The sequence below is a fragment of the Anoplophora glabripennis genome, unplaced genomic scaffold (genome assembly GCF_000390285.2).
Source record: "Anoplophora glabripennis isolate ALB-LARVAE unplaced genomic scaffold, Agla_2.0 scaffold329, whole genome shotgun sequence".
In the NCBI taxonomy this organism is placed as follows: Eukaryota; Metazoa; Arthropoda; class Insecta; order Coleoptera; family Cerambycidae; genus Anoplophora; species Anoplophora glabripennis.
In genome coordinates, this window is record NW_019416941.1 from 50,758 (window position 1) to 77,028 (window position 26,271).

The following is a 26,271-nucleotide window of genomic DNA, read 5'->3' on the forward strand; positions in this document are numbered from 1 at the left end:
AAATAATAAAAGTTGAAGAAACTGTTTAAAAAAATAATTAATCTTGATCTAAATAGATAAATTATGTAACTATAACAAAAAATTGTTTAATGCCGTGTTTGACACCCCATATCTCAAAAACAAAAGACAATGGATAATTCATAACATGTTGTTTTTGATGAAATCCCCGATTAGGTCAAAAGTATTTGTTATACATGGAGACAAGGAAATACGGTACCTAGATAAGTAGTTAAAAATATTTAAAACCTGTAAATACAAATTTCATATTTCAAATAGTAAAAGAAATAATGTAAGAAATTGTGTTTGCTAATGTACACTAAAAATATTTTTCATTGAGAAAATAAATACCAAAAAAGAAATAATTTCTCTCTCTGTGTTAAATTGTAGTATCTACCGGTACATGCAAAGTAATAATAATAATTATATCATATTAAATGCAAAAAATAAATATGTATCCAGTCACAACACTATTTTTTTTTTTTAGAATACAATATGAAATAAAACTTCTGTACAACGTAAAATTTATTACATTACAAATAAGTACTCGTAATTAACTAAAATACTTTACTTTTTATTTGATTCTATATACATGGAGATATTGAAATATTAGTATTAGGTACAGCAATTTTTAATACACCACAGGTTTAGTGAAAAACATCAAACTCTGCTGCTTATAAACAGATATACATGTCAGTCAATTTATACAATATTTCCTGTTCTAGCTCTAAACAAGTAAAAATTTTATATTGAAGGTTCTACATACCTCATTTATTTAAAGAGTTGATGTGTTATATACTGTAAAAACTGACTGTTTTGTATGAAGATCTTGTGCGGCCAAACAAACTGATTTCAACAAATGAATTTTTAATCTACAAAAATCATTTGAAGAAAGAAAATCTTTGTCAAATGGTTGGCAAGTGATCAACTTTAGATTTTTGCTGACTATTATTGGATGGTTTGAATGGACTTATAGGTTTCGAACCTGTTAGTTGTGGTAAGGACATTCCATTGCTTGAATTCTAAAACATATTAATGTATTTTTTAGAATTAAAATAAACATATTTTATGCCGTACTCACCCGAGACTTATCTCTAGAAGATCTGTCATTGTTTTGCACCTCATTTTCGTCTACTTTAAAATTGAAATTTTCGAAATACTTGTGAGTTAGTAGATCTTTGCATGTCCACCTTTTTGAAGGATCTTTATCTAAGCATTTCTGAAATGGATTGCAATAGTAAATTAAAGTCATTATACAGAATATAACAGCGACGTTACGACAAACGTTCAGATAACTTATCTGGCCAAAACCAGCAATAAAAGAGCGGGATATTTTTTCTAAAATGACGCGGTCTTATTGAGTAGTATTAATTCTCCAATTAAGTATGAAACATAATGATCTTTTCAGCTTTTTTGACTTATTTACTTCTTTTGTAGGTATTGTGTAAATTTTCGACCTCATTATTGAATTGAAGGATGCAAATTAGTCGAAAACGCTTACATTTATTTTATATCCCAATATACATTTTTTCAAATTTAAAATTTAATTTTGAGTGAATAATTTTATATATTTGTGTTATTAAAATAAGAATGCTATGTAGTTACGAAAACCAATGTATGATGATAAATTTTGCAAGATATTGTTTTAAGACACATTATTTACAAATATATGTAAGTAACATTTTCAGCACTGGATAGTTCCTATTTATATTTGATTTTCTGAAAAACTCTGAAATTATTAAGAAGGTAAGGTCATATTAGTTTAGGTTCAATTAATCTAGGTTAGGTCAGGTTCTTTAAGTTTCCGTTGGTACATCTGTTCTGATAAAATTAAATATATACAGGGTGGCAAAATGAAAACGATACAGAGCCATTTTCAGGAACTGCGTCAAGATTGTAGAAAAACGCTCACACCCGTCCATTTTAGGTTAAAGGGAGACATTCTTTGCTGGTATTTTTGACTCCGCCACTTTCACCCCTAAACATGGGTAAGCATCACCCCAAAATATTTAAATGGCATTGGGGTTGAGTAATATTTCCTTTGAAAGCTCTTACAATTCTCCGTCCAACAGACTTTAAATTTTCTAATTCCGCCCAATACTTATTAAGAATTTTGATTTTAAAAAGTTGAAACTTATGTACCTACAAACAATTAGTAACGGTAAAAATGTCATTCATTCGAGTTAAGTACGCCAATGGTATAAATTTAGTATTTCTTGCGTTACATTGGCTTTTGTCGATTTGTTATCACTTTCGTAAAAAACACAATTGTAAAAAACAGAAATGAATGCTATACCACAGACAAAATAGCTATAGCGATACGCTATATTGTCTATGGCTATACACACAATGAACGTAAAATTAGTGGATTCCAAATTATTTTCTAGTATTATTTGGAAGCGTAGGTTGGTAGTTTATTTAATTGTGTTTTTGAAAATTAAACAGTATGGTTTATTCCATTGCTGAAAGGGTAGATATCATTTCGCTTTACTTTATGAACAATAAATGTGCGAATAGAACAGCTCAGCTATTTAATGAATAACATCAAGATCGACATGTCAGGAGAAAATTTGTTCTAAAGTTAGCAAAAAAATTTCAAGAGACAGGGAACGTAGCCCATAAAAAACGAGAAATTGAAAAACCTATAGGTAATGAAGCTAGTGAAGTTGCAGTTTTGGGACAAGTTCATCTTGATCCTACATTAAGTACGAGGCAGCTGGCATCTGTGTCTGGGATCAATCGAACTAGTATACAAACCATTTTGAAGAAGAATAAATTCCATCCATACAAAATACATTTAGTTTATAGGAACTTCATGAAGATGATCATGACCGCCGTTTGCAATTTTGTGAAATAACGAGTGAGCGAGCAGGGGAAGATCCACAGTTCCTTTTTAAAATCTGTTTTTCTGATGAATGCAGTTTTTTCTTGAACGAGACGGTAAATCGTCACAATTGCCGCTATTGGTCCGATTCAAACCCAAGAGTTTTTCACGAGGTGCATACACGGCAACCGGAAAAATTAAATGTATGGGCTGGAATTTTCGGTGACCGGCTGGTGGGTCCTCTTTTTCTACCTGGTAATTTGACTGGCCAAATGTATTTGCAATTACTGGAAGACGCTATTGACCCTGCCTTGACTGATATTACTGAAAATGTTCCAGAGTATCATGAAGATCATTTGATTTTCAACAGGACGCATTATGCGTTAATTGTCCGTCAGTATTTGGATTGGGAGAAGAGGCAGAATTGAGTGGCATCCACGATCACCGGATTTATCGCCCCTTGATTTTTTTTTGCGAGGATACCTAAAAAGTAAAATCTATAAAACACAGCCAGCGTCGTTGGAAGATTTGCGTCAAAGAATCGTCGACGAATGCCGTCGAATCACTCCGGAAATGCTTCGGAATATGCGCGAACGTTTCGAACAAAATCTTTATTCTTGTATGGAAGCGGGCGGTCATCAGTTTGAACATTTAATCAACTACGTAGTATGTAAGCAACTAAACATAATTTAAATTTTAAAATGTATTTTTTTTTTCAAAGTATTGGGCGGAATTATAAAATTTAAAGTCTGTTGTAAAGAGAATTGTAAGAGCTTTCAAAAGAAATATTACTCAACCCCCAATGTCATTTAAATATTTTGGGGTATGCTTACCCTTGCTTGGGGGTGAAAGTGGCGGAATAAAAAATACCAGCAAAGAATGTCCCCCTTTAACCTAAAATCGACGAGTCAGAGCGTTTTTCTACAATCTTGACGCAGTTCTTGAAAATGGCTCTGTTTCGTTTTCATTTGGCCACCCTGTATAAAAAATTACAAAACAACAATAAATAAATATATTTCACTATATTCTCCAAAATATTGGAGCATTGTTGAAAAATTATGTCGTTTAGACAGGGTCGCTTTATACATAAGTATACGAGTATATTTAAAATTAGTTCAACTATTTTTGTTTTTTAAACTGTTAATAATATTTTCCGGATTTTACCTAAATATACTCAACAGGACCCAATGATTCGTTCAAAGATCGTTCAACAGTTTTCGGTTCATTACCCAAGAATCATTAAAGCTATAGACTTTAAATCTGCCAAACTGTAGTTGCTTTAGTTAAATAATATAAAATTTGAACCAAGCCCATCCAATGATAGAATTTGAAGGAAGGGAGTTTCCACAGTCAAAAATAATTATTTGGCGTCGTAATTTTCTTTGGCAAATATGGGTAGACCATTTCCAATGAAAGCTTATGCATTTCTTGAGTTTTTTGGTAATATTAAACAACGACGGATGCCGAATAGCAACTTTTAAGAAAAATAATTATGCACGCATATTCCTATACCAAGGTTCCTAGTAAAAAATTATAGACATGTCTTCTTAAAAATAATTAGAAAAAAACAAAAAAAAAGAAAGGTAGACATTAGGTTTACCTATGTTGATTTCAAGTTAATGTATAGTCTTTCCGATCTCACAATCAATTGAAAAATCAAAACGGCGTATAGACACAGCCGAACTGAGTAATAAATCTGAGCTGTTGACATGTGGTTGACAAATTGTCTAGCAGTGTAGTGCAGCAATGTGGAATTTGGTGTGATTCAGGTAATTTTAATTTATTATAGGCGCCTTCTATTTATATTACAATTGCGAAAGGGAGAATTAACAGGGATATTTTGTTTACTACTAATATTATTACATCATGGCATTTTGGAGACCTTTTGAAACGAAACATAACGAAATTTACCATCAATAAAATAAAATGGTTTGAGGATATAAATAATTAAAATATGAACATATAATAGAAATTTTCTACACATTACAAATTATTAAGTATAAGTTTTTACCTTTAGCAGAAAACGTTTTAGGGCATATGAAACTCATTAAATTTTATTGCTAGGCGTTTTTTAAATTGTTAACATTTGAGATATTATTTTTAGAAATATTTCTGTAATATTCAGGTTGTATTTACACAATTGTTTTATTTTAAAAATATTTTGTAAGCAATGTTTCTGAAATGTTATAATTTCAATGTAGATACTTGTAGAATGTTTTCATATAATTTGAGAAACGTGAATTAAAAAGAATATCTCATTTATTCAGTACAATAAATAAATATTATTATTCTCTGTTTCCATCCAAGATCCAAGCAGAGAACTAATCCAAGCTTGAGCCATGATTATAGTTAGGTCTAAAGCTCACACTACACTGTCATACACATAAATTCTGAAACAAACCAGCAGTACCGAAAAACACTACAGAGACCAGATACAAAGTAACATGTCAAAAAGACAGTGTTTTTTATAGAATTGCTGAAATAAGTATCGTAACAGCGATGTAAGTAACTAATTATTATCAGTACGGTGGTTATAGTCCACAGTACAGACCCCCCTGGAAAGTTGATTACATACTTTATAACTCCTGAGGCGCTTCGTTTTGACGAGTCTACACATTTTTCCTCTACGACATTTCTCGATTCCTCCGCTTTTCCACTCGGAAAAGTCCAAAAACATGGCAATTTCCCGGGGTCTTGAAAACTCAAGACAATATCTTTTATTTTTAGCTTAAGTAACTGGAAATTTTGTTGCAAATGCGGATTTAAATTTGTCCGACAGAAATTCCTCCGACATTGACGTGTCTACCGGTCGAAACATGCCAAAATAACAGGGTATTGAAAATCAATTACCACATAGGTAATTTTTAGTAAAATTAATTGTAAATAATTAATTCAGTCAAAAAGTATTGTTGTCCGACAAATTTCAAGCCGCGTTTTTTCAGTCCGACAGCTGGAAATCGGAATTTTCACGGGGTATGAAAAATCGATTACCACATATCTAATTTTCATTTTTTCCACTTTTAAATTTACTGTACAAAATAGTGATATAAGTGTCCGACGATTTAATGTCCGCAAATTATTAAAAAATCAATAAATCAATAAACGTGATGAAATTTAATTTTTTCACTCCAAAAATTTCATATTTATAAATGGTTATTAATTATTATTATGTAAATTATTATTTGTTTCAAATAAATAATTATAATATTGCTTATTTTATGCTTAAAAATTTAAAAGTTATAAACAAATGAAGTTATTTTTGAGGCGATTAATACGATCTTAGTGCATAATGCATTATTTCTAAATAAATTAATATTATACTTGATATAAAAATCCTTTTTTCTCTTTCAAGTTTTCATTCGCGTTTGTTATTTTTCTTTACAAAAATTTTCCTATTTTTCTAAAAGAAAATCCCAAAACTTTTGTGCATAATTTTTTTACACCATACATACTTTTTTGAAATCGTTTAATTCTTTTCTCGATATTTATTTGGCTAAATTGAGCATATAGAGATTTACAATTACAAGAATAAAACGAAAAATATATACAGGGTGTTTCAGAAAGACCTCCCGTAAATAAAGGGGGTGATAGTATGACAAAAAATGAGAATTTTTTGTCTTATGAACTCTATGTCTATCTCCTCTTGTTTTCGAGATACAGAGAGACAAAATAAAATTTTTTAAATAACATTTTTATGAAAATTTCCAAATAGTGCGAAATATTTTTATGAAATTTGGTAGCCCGAGGTTTTTAAGGGTGCCAAATACGCTAGTCTAATTATTTTTTGTATATTTCATAGAAAGCGCTAGTTATGCTACATTCTTATTACAATTTAAGTTATATTTTTTTTAAGGTTAGGTTTTTTACCAGTCGGGCTCTAATTTCTATTGTACAATTTTATTTTCTAAAAATAATGTACTCTTGTTAGAACTTCCTAATGTGGACGATTTTCGAGAAAAAAGGCTTTTAATTAAACTCTTACAATATTACACTATAAAATAAGTGACTTTTCTCAAAGTAAGCTTGAGCTTTGAGAAGAGGAGATAGACATATAGTTCATATGACAAAAAATTCTTATTTTTTGTCGTCCTCACCCCCTGTATTTACGGGAGGTCTTTCTGAAACACCCTGTATTGTATATTTATATGGAATTTTGCTTAATACATGAAAATACCTTATTAGAAATTATAAATACATGTGCACATTTTTTACGAAATTTTTTTCATCATTTTTTGTCGGACTGACGATTTGCGGATATATTTTTGTCGGACATTACAATTTTTGCTTATAAAAAACACTTTTCTATCGTGTGTTATTTTTGTCCGACATGTGGTAATCGATTTTTCATACCCCGTGAAAATTCCGATTTCCAGCTGTCGGACTGAAAAAACGCGGCTTGAAATTTGTCGGACAACAATACTTTTTGACTGAATTAATTATTTACAATTAATTTTACTAAAAATTACCTATGTGGTAATTGATTTTCAATACCCTGTTATTTTGGCATGTTTCGACCGGTAGACACGTCAATGTCGGAGGAATTTCTGTCGGACAAATTTAAATCGGCATTTGCAACAAAATTTCCAGTTACTTAAGCTAAAAATAAAAGATGTGGTCTTGAGTTTTCAAGACCCCGGGAAATTGCCATGTTTTTGGACTTTTCCGAGAGTGGAAAAGCGGAGGAATCGAGAAAAGTCGCAGAGGAAAAATGTGGTAGACTCGTCAAAACGAAGCTCCTCAGGAGTTATAAAGTATGTGGTAATCAACTTTCCAGAGGGGGCTTGTACTGTGGACTATTAATATTTTATTATAATAAAGCACTCTGCAACTGGTACTGACTTACAGACTAATAGCGGCCTCATAACGGCACCTATAATAAACTGTTAAAATGGCGGCACATTTAAATGGCATTATATTGTTATCAAATTTAGTTATAATTTGTTATATGCATATATTGATTTTTATGTATATTTTTAAAAACTATTAAAAATTATCAGTACAAATTTTTGCAAAAATTTAAATAGTTGTTTATCATTGTCATGTTTTATTAACATACTTTTAACATGCAATCTACGAAACAAACTTCAGAGGCATAAAAGTTTTGCTTGGAAATGATCTATCGAAAAACGAGGTTCTACCTTACTCTCTTTTGATAACTCCTCGTATTCTGACGCTACTAGTTTATTCAAATTTACTTGTAGATAGTTACCACGAGGAAACGACTACTACTACTGTACGAAGTTCTAAGTCTCTTCTGTTTTCAGTTTATCAGAAACTGTCTCGCCTCAAATCTTTGAAAAATCATAGAGCCGTTAGAAAAACGTTTTGCTTTGTATTAGACCAGTAATATTGGAGCAAATGAACACTGGTTATTTCAATTATGTATTTTTTTTTAAATATTAAACCCCTGCTTTTGTTGTATTTCATTATTTATTTTTAATGTTATAGATTCTGAAATTTTGTCGCTACGTGCCATTGCATCCTGTATTTCACACTTTTGACCAGAATCCAAATTGTTACCTTCAAGAAATCCAAAATAACAGTGCTGCAGAGCGGCAATTTAACTTCAAGCGGAGTTAGCTGTGAGGGAACTGGTAAAATTACTCCTTGAAAGAAATCGTTATTTTTGAAAGCTTGCATGTGACGAGGTAAAAAATCACCAACTGTACATCTAATTAAATAAAGTTGATCTACATCTGATTTTCCAGGCCACAGAGCTTCCCCTTTGATTAGTTCTGCTAAAACGCATCCTATAAAATTATACATTATTTATTTAAATATAAATGTAATAGATAATTACAATTAAGCGAGATATTAATATAGATTTTACTTGAAATTGATTGTCCTGGTTCTATTTGCCCGGCTGCTCCCTTGCTGCAGTTTATTTTGAATTTTATCTTGTATTTTATTTTGTATTAGGTAAGTTAGATATGTGCATGTATATACATTTCTTTTTTTTTCTAGAAACATGTAATTAGGTTGTTTATAATCTGTTTGTTTCTTATTCGAAGTAAATAAATAAATAAATATCTGTTTTTTAAAACTAGATGTCAAAGTTTTTGAACTGATGTGGTTACTTCTGTAAGTAAATTTGTAAATAACCTGTATAATTATAAAATATTTACAAAATAAAATCAACGGATAGCATAATTATTTTATTTGTTTATTACTGGAAAATTTTTGAAACTAATATTGCACTGGAGAAATGATGACGTCATTACTAGAAGCTTCAGCATTAGGAACATTTATTACATTTACGTTGGCTATTATTGTGTCGTGTCTTAGTATGTTATTAAAGGGCAGTGCCAGTAACGATCAATAGAGATGGTTACTCTAAGTACAAATCTAAAATAGTCTGAATTTAATCGTAATAAAACGCCAAAGCAAATATTTTACTTTGTTGGTGAGTGTTAAGATGATATTATGCTGACATATGATACAGTCGATTATGTATTATTATGGAAAAATGGTTATAATGATTCTTCAATAAATTACGACATCCGAGTAGATAATTCGAAACTAAATATTTTATACTTCTTTACAGCAAACGACAAAATATGTTAAATATTTATGTTATGGACCAGGTGATTAATGCGGGCATTATTAAAAATGTGCGAGCATTATGAATAATGTCTAGGTCTATCGGGCTAAGTGATTAATTACTATCTAAACTTCATTATTTATCACATTGCACGGTCATTATTATATTGCTACGTGACAATTGGGCAGTTTGATAATAATGCTAAATTTGACACGGTGCGGGGAGGGAAGCACGCGTGACACGCTTTGACCAATCAGCGTGCGGCGGACTTCAAACGCTATTGTTTTTGTTTAGTTTAAATAACTCTGTTACTTACTACATATTGTATAATTATTATTTTCAATTTTATGTTCTATTTTACTTATATTTTCATTTGACTTTTATTAAGTTTAAAGTGCTGAAAACTATTAGATGCTAATTATGCCAAATAATGAGTCTGATTGCTTAAACTTTAGTTTATTTTATGTTTTATAATAATATGTCAAAACTTCTATAAAATAAAGATATGTTGTGAAATGTTTGTTTTAAATTTTATATGTTTTGTGTTACCTATATTTTTAATATGACTTTCCTTAAGTTTTAAATGCAGAAACTAGTGGATTCTTAATGTAGAAGTCCTTGCTAATTAATCCAAATAATGAGTCTGATTATTTAAATTGTTTAACATTTAGTTTATTTTAAGTTAAATGACAATAATAATAAAAAAATAGTAATTAAATATGTTTGTATTACTCTGCCCAAAAGGTGATGGACAATATGTATAATGCCCGGTCAATTTGATTATTTGAATAATTATTATCAAATTGCACACTCATATTGGGCATTTTACATAATGACCGGGCATTATGTATAATGCCCGATTCATCACTTGGTCCATAACATTTATACAAGAACAAATCTACAAGTAAATATATAAAAGTGGAAGATACTATTAAAATTCTTTTTTAAAATTATCGTATCTGTACGTAAAAAGTAAATTTAGTTTGTATATTCCAAGGGTCGGCAACTGGCGGACCGCGGTCCAGGTGCGGACCGCGGAAGGTAAAAAACTGGACCGCCAAAAATTTTTTGAAAGTATAAATTACTCAAATAAGTTATTTAAAAAATGTTTTTTTACATTTAAGTGCCAACCTTATCATTTTTTCTAGTATTTTACAATTATGTGAGTGTTTTGAGTTCTTAATGGTTAGTAAGCAGATTAAATTTGAGTTCAAATGAAAATTTGTAAGAAATATGAATTTTTTTCTGGACCTCGTTAAAAATTTTTAAAAGTATCCGGACCCCACCTAAAATTACTTGCCGACCCCTGGTATATTCTATGTTCTCTTAAATATTGTTATTATTTTCTTATTCTTACTAATTATTTTTAGCATTTTTGAAAGCGTTTGAAGGGTTTTTAAGAAATGGAGTAAGTATGTGTAATATTTTAATGTAACATACCAATAGCCCATACGTCAACAGGTGTACCATATTGTGTATCTCCAACTAGAAGTTCTGGTGCTCTGTACCAACGGGTAGCTACATAGTCAGTGTAATTTTCGCCAGGATCTATAACATAAAAATGAGATGTACATGTATATCTCTACATACGTCACTATTATTAACTTTTACAAGTTTTTCGGAATTTTTACTAATTAAATCTGCGAAAATGTCTAGTTAATATCATACGAGTACACAAAAATATTTAAAGCTGTTTAATGTTTAGAATAGTCCGATCAAAATAGTCATAAAAATATTTGTCAAATAACGAAAATTCCGACAGAGCTAAATTTTGGTGCAGACCTTGGGTACACCATTAGAACTAAAGTGTCAAAGTCCCCACCGATCCCATGTGTGCTAAAAAAGTTATTCGGGGTCAAATGTCAAAATTTGAGGTTTTTTGGATTTTTTTTTCGAAAACAGTAAGTTTTATCAAAAAAGTAGCTCCGACAAAAATTATATATCTGAAAATTATCTACAAAAATGGTTCTTATACTTTTTTTCTAAGAACCACCATTCCTGAGATATCGCGATTCTAAAAGTTGAAGGAATCACGTTCTACATGATATGCATATATATGCCACGTATACATATACATAGTCAGGCACTTAATGCAAGTAAAAATACCTATTTGTGTCTCTTATATGTATAAACTATACTATTCTGAGAATATACACTCAAAAGAAACTCAGTCCCTTAGTCAAAATGACGCAGATGTCCTTATAATTGAAACAGCAATAGAACAATTTAATGCAACAAATACAACTATTGTAGTTGGTGAAGATGTTGACTTATTAATACTACTCTCTGCAACGACTCCAATTGATAAAATTATATACTTTTTAAATCCTGGAAAGGCTCAACAGCGACAGAAAGATATTCTTCAAAAAGGTTGTAGTGCTAAATGTGGCTGTGGAAGAGTACTGTGTTCTCCAGTGTGTACTAATTGCTAAAGCCAGTCTTGCTCAAATGTCCAATTGAATACAACAGACGAAGATTCATGTGATTTCGACGAGGAGACAGCTGATTTATCTTCATTTGAACAATTTATGAACATCCAGCAAGAAGAAGATGAAGAAGAAATCGAAGAAGACATGACTGTTGAAGTCGACTTTGAAGAGTATGAATCAGATTAAAATATCAAAACAAATCAGAACTACAGTTAAAGCCAATAACCAATATCAATATCAATAATCATCATACAGTTAAAAGAGTATTGTCACTGAAAATCATAACAGTTCGTAGAGTAGGCCTACCGGGGAGAAAACGTTAAAAAAAACGCGTCAAAGTACACTACCTCACAGGTGGTGTACCTTGATGTGTGCATATCATGTAGAACGTGATTCTTAACTATTAGAATCGCGATATCTCAGGAATGGTGATTCTTAAAAAAAAAGTATAAGGACCATTTTTGTAGATAATTTTAAGATCTATAATTTTTGTGTGGGCTACTTTTTTGATAAAACTTAAAATCCAAAAAACTTCAAATTTTGACCTTTGACCCCGAATAACTTTTTTAGCACACATGGGATCGATGGGGACTTTTGACACTTTATTTCTAATGGTGTACCCCAAAATTTAGCTCTGTCGGAATTTTCGCTATTTGAAATGTCTATTTTGACCGGGCTAAGAACCTTTTTCTTCATAGTGATATAAATTTAAATTTGAATTTTATATTAACGTTCGGTTTTCAAATTTCATAATCCTTATCTTTAAGCAAAATGAAAATTTTGTGAGAAAATATTTATTTTTATCTGTCAGTTCCAAAATATTTAATGAACCCTTTTCTAGGTCTAAAATATTTCTAAATAGCTTAGGTACTTCAAGAATTAACTCTTATAAAGTAATTATAGTAGATTTAAGTACCAAAGGTTCGTGCGATATCGACTTTGTCAGAAAATGTTTTAACTTTTTTAATATAGCTGTTACAAAACCAGCTGAATATCGGCTATTATTGCTACCATTTCTTACTAAAATTATAAACTTATCATTTTGAGAAGTCTGAGTTTATTTCAGATCTGTGGTAGGTATATACATTATACATGTACAAATATCCGTACAAATAATTTTCTATACGTCAGATAAGTCTAGATCAAGTAATGTAAGTGACAGGATGTGTCCCCCTAAAAAAAAAGACTTCTGCAATTTCGACTTACTCAACATTCTGGCAAATCCGAAGTCGCACAGTTTGACCACACCCATGGCCGTAAGGAGTATATTTTCTGGCTTGATGTCGCGATGTATGCAACCATGCTGATGGCAGTATTCAACCGCCTGTAGAGTCTGCCATATGATTTGTTGGCAAAGGAGTTCCGGGCACCCTCTTGGATACCTTTCTAACTCGTTTAATACTGTCCTCTCGCAAAACTCAAACACCAGATGCAAGCGCCTTTTTCGGCGGAACACTTCTATGAGGTTGACTAGATTTGGATGCTTTAGATTCTGTAAAAGAAAATATAAATATCCAAAAACACTTCGTACTACAACCAGATTAAAAAATTCAGTTAAAATTTACTGTTTACAATAGCTCTTTTCTTTTATTCATGATTTCAGAATCATAACGCGTTACGATCCGAAATCTAGCAACCTGATTGGTTTGTATCTGATCGTAACGCGTTATGATTCCGAAATCATGAATAAAAGAAAAGGACTAATAATACCTGCAGCAACCACGTACCTTAAGAAGTCTTATCTCTCTCAGTGCAATTTTCCTAATCAGTGGATCATCTTCGCTCTCAGCAAATTTTTTAATTGCTACAATCTCTCCAGTATCCCTATTTCTACATTTATAAACGATGCCGTAGCTGCCTTCTCCTAATTTACTTATTTTCTCGTACCGTTCCATTGTCCTTGAAGGAGTTCTCGTTCTAAAACAGTATAATTGTAATTTAGAGATAACTCTTTTAGCGTAGGTCAAGTATTTTTCAGTCCCTATGTATTCAAACTCTTATAAGCGTATACATTATATTCTGACAAATATGCTAATACTTCTGTTCCTTAAAATTACAATTCTCTGAGTCTAAAAACGAGGATATGTAGGAAAATATAAAATTTAAAAGTATTAAGTATTACAAATTCTTAATAAATAAGGTGAAAAATGTCAAGAAATCATTTTCGTTCAAAATAAAATTTTTGTTTCAAAAATGATAAAACATGTTTTTTTTTTTCAGTGATACGCCATAAGTTCTATTAAAAATGTAACCAGTTTACTTCATATCTACCACTGTTTTGAGTTGGGACTTAATTTTTCACCTTATTTGGGTATTGTGCACACAGTATTTCGTGTCAATACCTTTATTTTAAAGTGCGCGATATTAAGTGATGTGTTTTTGTATTTTCTAATTCTCTGCTTTTTTCAGTGTAAGATTTTTTGGATAGGCAAAACTATTTTCATAAAAAAAAAACAATTGACTGATCCATTCGAAAATTTTTTCACAGGCGGCAAAACAAAAAAATTAAGAAAAAATACAGAACATTTGCTAAGACATTCTGACTGCGTTAACATTTTGGGAATATGGTTAATTCATACATGAACAAGACAAATTATCGTTTTAGTTTCTGTTTACAAATTCAATTCTGAATAACAATTACTGTTTGTATTTAATCGCATAACAACCTGATTTAAACTTGTAAAAAATCTATCTAAAACAAATTATTTTTTGTCAAATATTTCGAAGCCTATATGAGATATAAAATAAATTTTAAATTCTCAGTTTTCATAACATGCTTTTTTATTCCAATGACCTAAATACAATTTCAAATTTGGAGTTATTGTATAGGTAATTTAAAAACAGAAGTTAACAAAGGTTCACAAGAATAACATAGTTCTGTTTTTAAAACGAAGACATGTCTGACAAAATCGAAAGTAATACCTAGTTCATAAATTACAGTCTCAAGTGCATAACTAGATTAGCTTCTTGCCACGTTTTGTTTACATTTCTGCTTGCAGTTAGGAAATCCTACAACAATACTGTCTATTTGTATCTGCTGAAACATTTGGGTCATATGTTAATTACAACGCGAGGTTAAATCGATAGCCTACATAAATATGTATAGACCAGGAAATTTAGCCTGAAAATGACAATTTCGGGCATAATGCTCATAAGTGCCTGATTTTTTGTGAGAAGGTAGAAAAAGTGGTATATAACAACATATCTTTACCCGTAAAAAATAAAAAAATACCATTTTTGTTTATAAGCCATAGAAACTATGATTTTAGTGAAATTTCACGTTTTTAGCTTATAACTTTTGTCCGGATGATTTTACTGCAAAAAAGTAAAATTCTTTTTTGTTTGTCTTTTCAAGACGAACAAAACGAACCCACGTACGAAAAAAAATATTGATCCAGTCAAAAATTATTAATAAAAAACATTAATATTTTGCAATTTAAATAAACATTAATAAAAAGCTTAATAACAATGATGTGTATTGCTTATATCTCCAACTATTCATTTTTACTGACGAATAATTTGTGCGAAAGTTGGAAACCGTAAGTTGAATATTTTGCGAGTTATGGCCTAATAAACAAATTAACTAATAATCAATCCCCACATGTTTGCGGGTCACCCGCATTCGCGCTAAATTTTTTATTGGTATATTTCACTATAAGCTATCGGATCCCATTGTTTTTTTCAAAAAAAAAAAATCATTTTTGCGACCTAGGGAATTTATTTTGTAAATTTGCTTAGTTGCAAAATGAAATATTTACTATATTTTAATACTTATGCGCGATTTGATTACATACATCAATAGAGCTTTCAAAGACCTTTATTAAAAAAAAATGGTCAAGATTCGTTAATAAACAAAGGAGCTACGGGCAGTCAAAGTTGACGGTCTATTGTTTAAACATTTAGATGAGTATCGAAAAAAAAAATATATGGCCGTGAGCGGAAGACGCAGCACTGTCTTTCAATAAAATATCAAGTTTTAATATGTTGTTATATATCACTTTTTCTACCTTCTCAAAAAAAATCAGGCACTTATGAGCATTATACCCACATACCTCTAGTTTTCCTGGTCTATGTAGGATGTACCTGACAGAAGATAATTAATAAGGATAATATAATTACAACAGAATGAATATTAACTTTTGTCACTCAACAAGGGGTTCGTCGTCTTGAATACTGTTGAAGTCAAATGTCCAGTGTCATGAAACCGTAATAAGCTATTTTATGATCCTATTCGAATTGCCTTCGTGCATGTTGTGATGAAAAGTAAAGAAAAACACTTCCTGCTTCCTATAGATAAACACGAAGAAAATGTCGTTTTCTATTTATTTACTCTTTCATGTCAGGGTCTGATTATATTATCTCTTACAATCATTTATATCGCATGTATTAAAGGTATTATTAATTCAAATTATAATTATCGTGTTATTTAAAACAACTATTGTCATTTATTTACCAGAAAAATAAATCATGAGCTGGTTTTAATAAATTTAAATACTGACAAAAAAGTAAATAAATAAATATAACATCAAGCTCTTTCTATCTTTTTAAAATCTCTCTTTTCAATACAGTTAATAGTATTGTATCAAAAATACCGATATCGAAAATCCCGAACTAAAAAATATGTCCAAAAGAACAAATTAAATGATGTCAATTCGTGCATTCAACCTTGGAAACGCTGAACAAGAGGTCGCGAGGTCAGCGCTAGTGTGTTCTAACTGACCGAATTGCTGACACTTTTCAAGTAAAGGCACGAGGTAATGAGTGAGAAATGACGTTAGTTTATTTTTCTAGATACAAAGTGCTCCGTGAACTTGAAATTTATGTTAATATTTTGTGGTGATATTCTTGGTAGTCTAATTTTTTTCTTCAGATTCAGATTCAGATGCTTGTTGGAGTAATTCGAATCTATTTCGACATAATCTCTAAAAGCATCATTAGCGAATGAAAATTTGGCTAAAAACGGCAACTTCTAAGTTGGCTGATTGTCCTGAAGATTTATCTCATCCTTTAGGTTAACGCTTATTCGGCACCTTCATAAATCTTAGAAAACTCATTTGCTATTATTTCGTCATTCTCATTGGGATCCTTGAGATATTTTATTATGAATATCTTATTATTCCACTTTTCAAAGTTTGTTTAAAAAAAAAACACAATAAAGTATCCAGAGGAGATAAATTGTGGCTATTTGCAGGCCAGTTACTATTGCCAAAGGACAATGTTAAAAATCGGTCAATTTATGTCCCACTCTGGAAGTTTCTGTGGCTATCTTAAATGATTTCAATATGCTTGTATTTGATAGAAATACACTTCTAAGACTGCAGGAAACATCGTCCAGATGGCGGTATCACCGTAAGATCGGGTAAAACTTGTTCAGCCTCTACGTAGATTCTTTGAAATCGATCCATGTTCAACCATCTCCGGAACTTTGTCTAACAATGTTAAATAACTCCAGTAGGCTTGTTTTTGAAACAAAGAAAATATATTACCTCTGCTTCTATTATAATCACAAGGATTAGTCCAAAAGTTACAGATTTGTAAGATGCAACATACTATTTATTTTAATAGGTAAAACAAAGATAACAGATTTCAAACTTTCACATTTCATTTAACTCCTAATAGCTTCACAAAATTAACAGGACAGAATTTATAATTTCTTAAGTTATACTGAACTGTCCACTGGAAATTTTATATCGTAATATAAAATCGTTTGAAAAGTTTGATTTGTTTTAGTACTTTTTTGATAATACAAAGCCAATCTGCATTTTCTTACTGACATCAGTTATTTTTCCGTGAAGTAATTAATAAATATTTATTGTATTTATAATATAATCATAATAATAATAATTATATGTATATAATCATATCCACACGGTAATAATGATTATTAATTTGTTTAAGGTACTGTTATGTTATACGAGTTCGGCAAACATATCCTTGTTAATTTTACATCAAAATATTAACTGAATGTTTCAATGTCAATTCAGAGATAATTTTTATATTATTTTAATTTTATAAATAAATTAGAATTAGATCGATTTCTGGACGACATGTTTTAGATGCTATGATTACATTTTTATGTTAATTTTTATACAAATTACAATTTATATTTTTTCTATTTCCGATACAATAATTTATATAAATAGAATTCTAATACAATCTGTAAGCAACGAAACCTTTATTGGTGTCTAATACGGTATCACGGTAAATATATAAAGCATTTATAAATGTCAACTAATATATTATATTTCTTCCACAACACTTTTCCAGTTCACAGCACGAAACCAGCATTTATAGACTGCTGGATTTCGATTGACGTCACAATGTAGGTACTATGTGTGTATTTAAACAAAGAGAAAATCCGAGTGAAGTGACTATTCAATTCGACAGAAATAAGACAATAAATATAGCCAGCTACCTGGGTCGCTAATAATTTTTTGATGTACCTATTATTCAAATGATTTCTCTATTCTCATTTTGGCCAGAATTAAATAAGTTTGTGATATTCGATCATGGTTTTTTATTCATATTAAACTGTTTTAAAAGGTAAAATTAGCAAAGCCATTTTTGTAGAAAGGATTCTTAAAAATGAGAATAATTTCCAATTTTTAAATTTTTGACTTGAACTTTCGTATGTGATTCTAAACTTTAACTCTAAACACTTTCACTTAATTTTTCTTTGCCTATAAAACAAATTTTTAAGTTGTCGAAGATGCAGAAACAAATCCCAGTTTTTTAAATTTCAGTAGTAAACGCTTTTTGATGAATGCAGTAATTATCCTGTATCTACAGAAATCCTTTGAAATATCCTTGATTAAATAATTAACTAGATATTATTGCCAATATAATGGTGTCTATTAAAATAATTGTCCCTTGGTTCGTTTATCACCTAGAAATTAAAAAGGTGGGGCATGTATCAGATTAAACTACCCCTTGTCAGACGCTTAACTGTATCTAATATTCCAACAGTTTTAGTGTAAAGTTAGTAAATTTCCGATTTTTATTTTCTGTATAATATTCTTTAACATAATGAATATAAATTGGTTCATTAAATCGTCATTGCTTCTCTTTACAGAACACACGAACTATAATTAATGCTCGTTTAAGGGTTGGGGTATTCAGTTTGATCAAAGCAAGTGGTAAATGTCAAAGGTGAGACACTCGCTAGTTACGTATTCGGCCTAGAATCGGTTTTATTAATATTTTCAAGCGCCACATAATGCGATTGTAAATAGTATTTATAGTAACCAGTACCACTAAAGTATTAAAAAGTGGCGAATTGATGTGTTGTAAAAGATATATTAATTTATTTCACACGGAAAAAAATTCTTCCGCCTTTAGCACTATATGGTAGGTCAAACTAATGCAATTTTTCTATTTTATATTTCTTATAAATAATGACAACTGATGACCCTTCCTAAATACCAATGAAAATGGGTTAGCATTTCTTAGAGATGTACGACTATTTCTTTAGAACTTTTAGGATGTCTTGCGATGCCAAGAACGTGCAGGATTTATTGAGCATTTACTGTCATTGTACCGGTTATTCATATAAGGCACCAAATATAGGGGCCCTTTGGTGCATTTGTATTATAGAAAATTGTATGGGTCAAAGTTGTAGGATATTTTGTTGTGGCTTCAAAATTGGAAAAAACACTTGATTATTACAATGGCGTAATCAAAATGGCATAATTTTTGCGACATATTTGAGAAATTTATTCTTTATAAATTTCTGCAGGGACACGAAACGGATATATTGCAACTGGCTGATAAAATTGCACCGTTTCAAAAGAAGCTTATGTTGTGGAAAAGAAAAATAGAATAGGAGCAATGAAATACTGACTGTTTCCCAGTTTTAAAAAGCCATTAAGCACCTATTATGATAAATATTTTCTAGAGAATATCGATCAATACGACTGAATTAGAGATCTATTCCGATCTACCACACCCCCATCTGCACTTTCAATAGTCGAGGAGGAACAACTGTTAGAACTATCTTGTGATACGAGCCTAAAACTACGATTCGACAAAGACAAACTATTTCAATTTTGGCGTAATGTATCCCAAGAACTACTCTCAGTACTACAGTAGATTCTTTCACAATCTGCTACGTCGTATTTATGTGAAACTGGCTTTTCTGCAGTTCAGAAAAGCAAGCTCATTCTTCTCATTGATTGTATATTTTCTAATAAATCATATTAATTAAGATTCTATAATCTTTGTTTTCTTTAAATCTCAATTTCAAGTAATCTCAATGTCTGCTAGAGCTACACGTAGGTATCTTCTTGTAGAAGGGCGTCGCTAAAAAATTGCAGCCTGTAAAGGGAGTTGTAGTATAAAAAGGATTGGGAACCTATTGGGATTATATTCTATTTATTTTGCAATAAAGTGCTTTTCGGTTTTTATTACAATAGACCTTTTTAGTACTGACGTCACATACGCCAAATAATAGGCAACCCCATAGTGCACATTGTCATGAAAAATTTCTAAATATTTTTACAAAATCTGTTTTCGATTTTATGTACTTTGGACATAAGTGACAAAAGAATGTCTTCTTTGTCATCACCTTAATTATCGCTATATTCTGGCAATATTAGAAATATTTAAGAAGTTTCAAACCCCAAGTGACAAACTGAAAGAATTATAGAATTTATATATTTAAATGTATAGAACAATATTGACTTTTATAGTAATTAATAAATTAAAATCAAATCAATGGTACTGAGCATGCACATTAAAAATAATTTCATTTAAGCGAAGTAGCCTCGCAACAGGATATCATTCAAGAAAAGTTTGGTTATGGTTAAGAGTACGTCTATAATAAACCACTTGAAGAAGAAAACGCTCGATAAACATACACCATAACACCAAGAAAAACATTAAAAATAGTAGAACCAGAAAATGTCAACATTAAACAAAAGAAGAGAAAATATGCGAATGATGACAGCGATGTCATACCAACAAAATATCACCTGCGTATGAGGCTATTCTTTCCGAGCATGCGTATTAAGAATAACACAGCTAATGTTAAATTTTTATTTTATTTAAATTTAGGAAAATTCTTTTATATTGTTTTTTGTAAGTTTCAATTTCACGAAACACGTGTTGGTTGTTCTTAAACAGGTACTTCTAAATCCTAGTAAAAATAAATTAATTTGAAGTTGTTCATTTCTATAGTATCTATGTAAATGGTACCTAAGGGTCAGATTCGGTCTGTATTGCGGGTTGCCTAAATATGTGACGTCACACTAAAAGAGTCTATTCTGTCTATTTCTGAATCTATGCATGTGACTTCACGTCTGCGCAGTAGGGTGGTACGTGTGCACGGTCCGTAAAAAAGACGGTCGAGTAATAGACAGAACTTATGGAGATGACGGTTGAACGAAGATAAACTGAGGTATTTCGTGATGTATTTGTTTTTTATTGGCTGATTGACTTATGCGGCGACCGTCTCTTTACGGACCGTGGTACGTGTGGTGTCACGTTCATCTGCAGTATCGCAAGTACCGTTGCTTCCGCTTTCAGTTCTACTCATTGTAAGTCTGATTCACATTCAAATTATTTAGATGTTGTTTGATTTCCAATGCTTCTCGTGTGACCAGCTTGTAAATCCTGTTGTTCTCAAGAGTAACTCGATGTCTTCGAAATGTGTCGTTATCTTTCATCTAACCCATGATGGGCGATGGCTGATTTTTTAGGCTAAATAATCCATTTCGCATTCACATGGATTGCAGTGTATCCCAGGGATGAACAGAGGGCCAGGACGATATTTTATTGGTCTTAAATCTTGTAGGACTTCATATAGGGATGATAGCTATTTAGATAGATATATAAAAATAAGAAAAGTGCAATAGATTTCCTCCAAAGTATGAATATTCCCTTTTTAGCCAACGTGCTCCCCCTTAACTTTTCCGAAGTTTTTTTATGATAATAATAGAAAATAATCTAATCTAATAAATAATAATATATATACAGCAGGGCCTTGATAATCCGTACCCCAGCTAGTCCGAACGCCTCTATAATCCGAACGACCCCCCTTACCCCTGCGCAACCACCGTTTCTCATAGTTTCTGTCTCGCCAGTGCCACGCAGTGCGTTTTTTGTTTGGAATAGGCAGATGAAGTCGACATTTCTATTCCGGAAAAAATGCTGTTACGTAAATTAAGGGATAAAGCATTTTCTATGTCGCTAAATACTACTCGTCAAAGCACTATATTAAGAATTCTTTAAAAAAGTGTGATTAATAGCATTTTATCTATCATACATCTAACGTACATACTTAAATAAATACATTATAATGTAAAATATTTTTGTTTTATTTCGAAAAACCCCTTTCAAAATGTCTACATACTATAATCCGAACGCTTCGTGAATCCGAACAGGGTATAAATTTTCGGTGTTCGGATCATCGAGGCCCTGCTGTATATATATATATATTAGTAATAACTATATTTTTATTGGAACAAAGGAAAGTTTATTTTTCAATTTTGCATAATTTTTTATTTTCAAAATTCATTGTGCATTTAAAATTTAACTTTTCATTTATTTCATTTCTTTAATGCATAACAAAAATATTTTATGGCTGTCTAGCCGCTCATTTCGATGGTTTGGAAATTACGATTTGAAATTAATGAACAATAAACGTGCATTGTTATCGAAACTTTAATTCATCCAAACTGTAAGTTACGTAAAAAAGTCAAATAGTCTTCTTTTTTTCCAATCATCAAATACAATTTTTCTGTATGAAGATATTGAAAGCATTAGTTTCAGAATACCACACGGAAATTTAAGTGGCACTTACATATCTATGAGCGAACGTATGTTGATAGTCAATAATATCATGGAAATGTTCAGTTTATTGATTATTTAATTTGTATGTAACTGCCTACTAATATATTATTTTCCTCTGCCACTATTAGGGGTGTATAGATAAGGTAAATAAGAAAAATTGGTTGTTTAAAAGACATTATTAGAATTATAGACATAATCCAAAAAATTTATACTTTAGTTATTTTCAGATAACTTAATATTACAATTAAACAATTTTCCAAAATGTTTCATACATATTTGTTTAATAATGCATGAGCACTTTTGAACAGCTTTTGAGTTGTAAACCTGTAGTTATGAATTACTTCAATCATTTGCTCATATATTTTGTAATCAGGATCATATTAGCTTGTCTAGTCTCGCGTCAAATTAAATACTTCTTTTATTTTCTTAACACTTCCGACAATATATATAGTAAATCCCATGTACCTTCTCTATAATTATTTATTTATCATCATTGATCAAAAACAGAAAACACTAGCAACAAACAGAAGATAAATATGTATATGCTGGTGCTGACATATATTAACATTATTATAATTGAAATGCTAAACAGTAGAAAGTTCTTTCTGAATAAATGTTTAATATATCTTTTGAAAGTTGCAGTACATTAAAAGCCATAATTTATAATTTTTATAAAGGATTTAGCTACTTGATCCATAATTTTCACCATTTACTCTATGTTCGGGTAAAGAACAAGTGTCATGGAATTATACAGGATATAATTAAAGAGGGGGGTCAGTTTTTCAGAGTTATTTCGAAATATCTTGAAGAACTTTTAAGATATCGCAGAAGGATGAGTACCTACTGTTTCCCTTAAATCAATTTTCGGAAAAAAATTACATAAAAGGTATCCCAATTTTTTAATTTACTATACGCCCTGAAAATATAAGAAGGCAAGACAATTTACGATCACACTGTATTTTCTTGAAGAAAATTCGTAGAAAATTCTTAATATTTTGAGTAAGAACACGGTACAAATTTACCCAAAGTAAATGAAAAATTTATTATTCTCTAAAAGTTTTATTTTAATTTTTTGCAATTTGAAACCAGAAAATACATGTATCTATTTCTGAAATGCTTGTAACAATAGCAACTGAATGTTAAAAATTGTTACTAAACTTTGGTAGTTTTCTCTAGCAAGTCGCAAATCGCACAACCAATCTAAAAATAAAACCTTGCAAGGGGTAATGTACCTATGGATTTCCGCATAATTACTATTCACCCTTCAAAACCTTCGGATATGGACACGCAGAGCTACAGGACATTTCCTATTGAAAAAAAAAAACCGTTTATGGAAACTAGTTCTATGTCCACTTCATCACTGCCCGTCAAATTAAATGACAACCATGTCAAGTAACAAGAATTTTATAAGCAAGTGTCTTCTATAATATCGTTAGTAAGATCAATATGTAAAGAAATTTAATTTAGAAAACACCTTGAATATGACGGAATCCAAAACAAACATAGTTAATATAAAATTATGGGTTTCGTATTAATCATCAGTGAGGTCTAGCATTAACTCTTACCAGTCATTTTTCACGCATTATATCCTTACTATTATGCTTACAGAGCTTTATCTTTATATTTTGAATATGGAAAAATCTTATATTTCGAACAAACAAATAATAATTATCTAATTTTGCATAAACGTCATTACATTAAGTTTTAGTCAAATTATTGATTTGGAAAATACTCAGTAATAAAGAATAATTGTAATTTGTAAAATTATACAATAAACAAAATTGGAAATACAGAAGTATGAACCCTAGATCCATGCAATAAATGTAAGTGAAATAGATAGCGAATGGTTTCAGAATGTAATATTCCTTCACTAATCCAGCATACAAAATAACAAAAAGAAGTATAATAAAAACAACAAAAAGAAATGGGTTCTACTATTGTTCAAAGATAACGTAGAATACAATTTTTTGATAAGTTGCTCCAACACTATCGCAAATATAGACCTGTACATTCCTCATAGCAGCTACTTATTTACATTTACAAAAAAGATGTTTGACGTTAAAGAAAGTGTTCTTTCATTATGTCATTTGTGTCATCATCAAACGAAATTTTTATACCTCTTGAGGTTTTTACCACAGAATGCATTATTCGCAATCATGCATCGTCAGCAGCTCACTGTAGAAAGAAAACTAATTATTTTGGTCTAATTTTTCAATGCTTATAGGTGTGTAATTATAAAAATAGTGAATCCATTATCCATCTGGCTAACGTTCATTCAAATAAGCGCGAATGTATTGATTTCCATGGATTTTCAACTATGGATATGGTCTGACCGAACCTTTTAGTTAAGTTTTTCGGTATTCGAACCCTCAGATCTCCTTTTATTGCGACATTAGTTAACTTACATACAAATTTTACATTTCTGTAAGTAAATAGATACTAAACCAGATTTACAGGTAATAAATTTAAGTTTATGTTCTTCAATGGAGTTATTGTTTAAAATCTGAGTATATTTTCCCATCTTTGAACAGACACGTTAGAAAAATTTTACTCTTATTTTTTTTTTGTCTAACGAGATAGATCGATCCTAAAAGTTTGTCCCAACGTCGTGTAACACCCTGTACAAAATTAAACAATATTTAATAATCTATATAAATAAATAGCAAATTGAATGTAATAGGTGCAAATATGTACTTATATCAGGTTAACTGTTTTAATCGGATTTGATTTATTTATACTTTTGATATTTAGTTGATCTTAAAGTAGATATTAATTTAAATTGCAGCGATATTTATTTTCAGCATCAGTTTCAACAAATTGTTTTATGCCTCGTCGAATATTCTTGAAAATGTTTGATATTGTTGATCATACCAGCTAAACTATACGGAAATTATGTTAATTTGTCGTGTTTCCTACAATCTTAATCCGTAGAACGATACGAAATTTATGAATCCCTATCATGACAAAGGGTTTTTTAATAGCAGGTCCCCAGAATTAATTTTTCTACAGTTATATATTATAAAATACTACGGATGTCAGGCTTGGCACAGGGAGGCAATCAGAATTTCCAGCGTAACTACAATCGTCACGAAACGAATATATTGGATTTCCACTTATATAACAAACGTTTTGCTCGTGAAAACACGTAAGACATATACATACTAACATGCCGTATTTGTTTCTAAATCTCATACAATAATGTGAATGTCAACATTCTCTTAATAAATTATCAGCAACGCGACTTTAGAGCATAGCGACTGTGAAAAAATAGTTTGCACCACTAGAAAGCTTTAGAAAATTGCCAAATTACATACCGCTTAGGAAGTAGTTGAAGCTGGTTTCCGAGTAACCACAGTTTGCTTCCGTTAAACCATTTCTCCATCCGATTATACCATAAGGCTGGCGAATACTAGCTGCCACAAGTTACAATTTGATGTTTGCATTGTTTACGTTTCCCTGGCAACGGTCTATATTGATGGAAAAGTTGTCGTGCGGGAAGACCAGTTGATTTTTCTTTTTACATTGACTGTAATTACGGTATTATTACAGAATCGAAATATCAATTCGTTATTTAATGACAGTAATATGGTAATGTCGCTCCCTTGCAAGTCAGTAAAGCTCCGCCTGTAAAGGGAACGGCTAGATCTTGAAGGTGGTATGAATGAGCAACAGATAGATAATATCCATGTTAG

At 30.7% G+C, this 26,271-nt stretch overlaps 1 protein-coding gene across 1 annotated transcript; it reads right to left on the reverse strand.

The window, feature by feature from the left end:
• Positions 1-774: 774 nt before the first annotated feature.
• Positions 775-25,973, reverse strand: LOC108907779 (cyclin-dependent kinase-like 1). The gene is made up of 7 exons (XM_018711573.2): positions 25,894-25,973; positions 13,519-13,708; positions 12,998-13,283; positions 10,803-10,910; positions 8,342-8,571; positions 1,079-1,216; positions 775-1,019 (listed from the first exon to the last, which is right to left on the reverse strand). The coding sequence occupies exons 1-7, from the start codon at positions 25,959-25,961 to the stop codon at positions 903-905; spliced, it is 1,137 nt and encodes a 378-aa protein (XP_018567089.1). The 5' UTR covers positions 25,962-25,973; the 3' UTR covers positions 775-902.
• Between the last annotated feature and the right edge of the window lie 298 nt (positions 25,974-26,271).